Below are 5000 nucleotides of genomic sequence, written 5' to 3' on the forward strand. Positions count from 1 at the left end.
TGTACGCATATACACGTGCACGCATACGAAACAGGTACACGCATTTTAATCAGTATTGGTCGTTGGTACATCTAGAATTTTATCATTAATTAATTACCTGTATTTGATTAGTGATTTTTATAGATAAATGTAAGGCATGTGTATCTAAACTGATTACATAATTTTCATGTAACTACCCAGCTATTACATGTGAGAGGATAAGATAGAATAATTACTAAATAATACAATGCATTAAAGATACATTACGAGATAGTTTAGCACGTAGTAATTCCTCTTTCACATGTTTCCATACGACGGAGCGCATTCTTACTATGCTTTTCAATACAAGTAACTCCGGCTGGGTGAAAAGGGGGGCACGGGAGAGTAATGGGAGGCGGTGGAGGGAAGGCAGTAACTCAAAGAGGAGGAAGGAAGAGAGTGCCAGGTGTAATGTCCCATCCAAACGGGCGAGCGATGTGATGTCAGAAAGGAAGAAACCGCGAGCAAATTTTGGGATCACGAAGGTACATTACATGGTATTTCCGTTTCTGACGCCATATTGATCAAAGTTTGCTGAACAAAGCTCGCCCGTCTGGACGAGGCCTAAGAAACGATACGTTGCGAAAATCTTAATGATGAATATGATCTACTTAACTGAAAAACAACAACATACTAATAATAATTTAAGGAATGGCATCTTATACAATTTCATAGTTTATGCCAGGTTGAGTGAATAAAGAGGGTAATATAACAAAAAACATGTTTCTATTCGTGGTGCATAATTAAACTATTAAAGCCTTCGAATGATCTAACTAGGCAACTAGCTAGTTGAATACTTGCTGAAATACCCTACTAGTGAGACTTTTCAAATGGTTTACTCAATATCTATGAAACATATAGTGGCTTTATCTCTGTAAAGATCAATCTACATATCGATTTATCTTCTTATAGCATAAGCGGCGACATTATTACGGTTTAGAAACTGTTCCCAAAGAGTTCTCGCCAGCCCATAAGTGTGCAATAGATAAAGAAACGATATAATAAAACACTGCCACAGTTTTACATTATTTAATCCAAGTATATTTATATTTTTCTTTGAAGTGCGACTGACAGTAAATAGATCTAGCAGCGTGCATGAGTAATACGTGTGTGTGTGTGTGTGCGTGTGCGTGTGCGTGTGCGTGTGCGTGTGTGTACGTGTACGTGTGCGTGTACGTGTACGTGTGCGTGTGCGTGCGCGATCGCATGTCGCATATGCATGGGGGTACGTTTCTCCGTTTCTCAGGCATGTTTGAAATTCGTCTTAACCAGTGTTTCGATGTTTTGTAATTGGCAAATGCATCCATCCTTGGATAGTTATGAGGGGGGAGGGAGGTAATGTGAAATGAGAACTAGGAATCTAGACACTGAAGTTTGGAAAATATAACAAATAAAAATTGAATTGAACTGAAGTGATATATAATTATCATATAATCCATCTATCAAGCATCAAATAATTTACTTTATTAGTTTATCAGGTAATCAGTCTTCAATAATTATCTGTCAATATCTATAATTCCACTTATAAAAACTGCTTACAGGTACCATTCCTATGTATGTGTGCATGCGTGTGCGTTCGTACATATAAACAATATATATATATATATATATATATATATATATATATATATATATATATATATATATATTATACACACACACACACACACACACACACACACACACACACACACACACATATATATATATATATATATATATATATATATATATATATATATATATATATATATATATACACACACACACATATATACACATATGTAAACATATATATATATATATATATATATATATATATATATATATATATATATGTATATATATATATATATACACATATATGGAGAGAGACAGAGAGAGACAGAGAGAGAGAGACAGGGACAAAGAGAGAAAGAGAAAGAAAAAGAGAGAGAGAGAGGCAGGTGTAGGAAGATCACTTTTACCGTCATTCATAATTTTCACTACTACAGCTCATGCCAGGTGTACTAACCAATCAACCCCTACTGGCTATAATGCCGGCTATACGTTTGGTTTATATTCCAATCAAGACATCAGTAAAATTAAACATAGTCTGATTACGGTCTCTTTTTACCTTATCTAACATTTCAGAGGTCCTTTTGCGCATGGCTAAGGTGGGCATCTGTGGCTCGGATGTGTCTTTCCTGACCAAAGGTCACATTGGCGACTTCGTTGTCAAGGCTCCTATGATTCTGGGTCATGAGCCTGCGGGTGTTGTGGCAAAGTGTGGGAAGGATGTGAAACACTTGAAGCCAGGTATGTCTGATTTATTTTTTTGTTATTTATTATTATTGAGATGTTTATAAAAGAAATCTGCTAATTGTATATAGTACTTGTTATATTTTTTTTTGTAAAATGATTTTGTTGGTAACATATAAACCTCATGTTTAGTGTTTTCATAGCAATTATTCACTTTGAGCGATAGTTAATTTTGATTATGGAATATTAGTTTTGGTCACATTTTGAATCTGAATTGTTGGATTGCTGCGTCTGATGTCATTGGAACCTGAAAGGTAAAGTGTTTTCCATGTGTGAAAAGGCCATTAAAGTTTGAGATCAATGTTACCAAGCAAGGACAGGTATTTCACAGGCTGATGATAAAATGTCTCTTATAAACCCCAGGCGATCGAGTTGCCATTGAGCCCGGTGTGCCTTGTCGCATGTGTGACTATTGCAAAGGCGGCAAATACAACCTGTGTCCCGATGTTGTCTTCTGTGCCACTCCCCCTCACCATGGGACGATGCGGCGCTACTATAAACACGCTGCAGATTTTTGCTTCAAGTAATTTTGTATTTCTTTTTTTTCTGTTCAAGGGTTACCTGGATGTAATGAGGTTAATGTAAGAATAGTTCAGGTTTTCTAAAAAAAAAAGGCTTAAATTAGCCTCTCTTTATGGGAATTTGATACTTAACTAATGTTTTTTTTTCTTTCACCCCTTTCCAATCCCTATCATTTGTCCCTTTCCGTTTTTATTTTTTTTGCTCTCCCTCTCCCCTTCCCTTCCCCCTCCCAACTCCTTCCCCTCTCTGACCATCCCGACTCCCCTACCCTCGTCACAGGCTTCCAGATCATGTAACCCTTGAGGAAGGCGCCATCTTGGAGCCCCTTAGTGTCGGCGTTCATGCCTGCAGGCGTGCGGGCGTCACCCTGGGTTCCACGGTATTGGTGTGTGGGGCGGGACCTATTGGCCTGGTCAACTTGCTCACGGCGAAGGCAATGGGGGCCACCAAGGTTTGCATTACAGGTATGGGTGGTGTACCACAATTTCCTACGTATGGTTCATTAGTTATGATGGTAATAAGTACCTGGAATTTCACCAGTTATTCCTTATTTTATTGGTATATAATCAGTGCATTGGTCATTTCTTGGTTAACTATTCTCTTTTTTTCATTGTTATTTTTTGCTAGAAATAATGATTAGTTTTAATAATTTCAAGCCTTTGAAATTGACCAAGAAACCAAGGATCCAGTATATTTATTACTATTACTTCCTATCTAAGCTTCATTGTCTAAACTCCCAAGCTTGGCAATTCTTCTTTGCCAAGTAAAACTCTCTTTGCATATCTTTCCCAAACGTTTTGTGTCTGGCTATGGACGTCATGGATAGATTTCAATGAATGAATAGGCGGTGATCAGGAGGTGGGCATAGCATTTTGAAGGTTTGTTAAATTTTGAGGATAACGTAGAGGTCAGGAGATGGGATACCAGTCATATCTGGTATGCAGAGAATGCTGGCGTAAGGCTTGGGAAGGAAGCCATTAACAATAAGTCAGGAAGTTGACGGGATTTTAAAAATTCTGGTGAGGTACCTGGTTTAGATGTTAACATGGTGTAATATCTAAAGGAAAGAGAAGAGACTTGCGTTGTGGCTAATTAGGTTATTAAATATATGATTGGCGACTGGCCTGAGAGCTGATTGCAGTTTATCGTACCATTGCACAAAGGGAATTGAGACACATATGACTGCAGTTTTGCCAGAGGTATTATTTTGTTGAGGGTGATGAGTAAAGTTTTTGGCTGGGTAAAGGGAATAAGAGAAGGGACTAATGGTATTTTAATAGGTAATAAGGCTGCGTGGGTCTGGTATTTACCGTGAGACTGATATGTGAAAAGTACTTTTCAGAAGGAAAGTTTGTTTCTTAAGGAAGTATTAGACAGTGAGGCTATATGGAAACAGTAATGGGTTTATGAAAATGGTAAGTAGGAAGAATGACTAGTTTGAAGTTAATGTAGGACTGAGCTGGAAGAGCACTTTTGATTAACTAAAGGTTTTGATTTAAGGAAACAGCACAATGTATTTCGAGCCTTGTGGAATCTTTTTAAAGTGTCCTACTGCCTCCTGTTTTCAGACATTGTTGAGAACAGGCTGAAGGCAGCAAAGGAGATGGGGGCAGACCACACCATTCTTGTGAGTTCAGGAGATGCCGAAGCTCTTGCCAAGGAGGTAGAGAAGGTGATGGGTGGCATGCCCGATATCACCATTGAGTGTAGTGGAGCTGAGCCGAGCATTCGTCTTGGTATTTTTGTGAGTACCAAGTCCAGAAGAGAGGGAGAGGGAGAATGGTTTTTGTTATTAGTTGTGAAAGGTTATGAGTAAGGATATATGATTTAAGGAGTATCATTCTATATTGTGAGGGTGTAAGCCTTCTCTTTCTTATTTGTCATTGGTCCTTTTAAGTATTGTTCTTACTAGATTTCATGAGTCAACCAAGTGGTTATGGAAGTGCCTATGTAATCAAGTGATGTTTAAATGCAAAATCATTCTTACTTTCTCTTCTCAGGCTACAAAGTCCGGTGGCGTGATGGTCCTCGTTGGGTTGGGTCCTGCAGAGATTAAGATCCCAATCGTTAATGCTGCTGTGCGAGAGGTTGACATCAGAGGCGTCTTCCGCTACGCTAATTGGTGCGTGTTTTAACGTGTTTTGGAGATTTTGCAGTGG

At 38.3% G+C, this 5000-nt stretch overlaps 1 protein-coding gene across 1 annotated transcript in view; it reads left to right on the forward strand.

Annotated features, from left to right (window-relative positions):
• The window catches only part of LOC122267354 (sorbitol dehydrogenase), a 9825-nt gene that overhangs the window by 3932 nt on the left and 893 nt on the right, over positions 1–5000 (forward strand). The window contains exons 3-7 of the mRNA XM_086546181.1: positions 2152–2316; positions 2683–2842; positions 3121–3305; positions 4410–4585; positions 4842–4963. Coding sequence (XP_086402307.1) covers positions 2152–2316; positions 2683–2842; positions 3121–3305; positions 4410–4585; positions 4842–4963 — 808 coding nt within the window. The remainder of the gene's footprint in view (positions 1–2151; positions 2317–2682; positions 2843–3120; positions 3306–4409; positions 4586–4841; positions 4964–5000) is intronic.

The sequence above is a fragment of the Penaeus japonicus genome, unplaced genomic scaffold, assembly GCF_977035675.1.
Source record: "Penaeus japonicus unplaced genomic scaffold, GWHDUDI00000001_assembly GWHDUDI00000017, whole genome shotgun sequence".
NCBI classification, from domain to species: domain Eukaryota; kingdom Metazoa; phylum Arthropoda; class Malacostraca; order Decapoda; family Penaeidae; genus Penaeus; species Penaeus japonicus.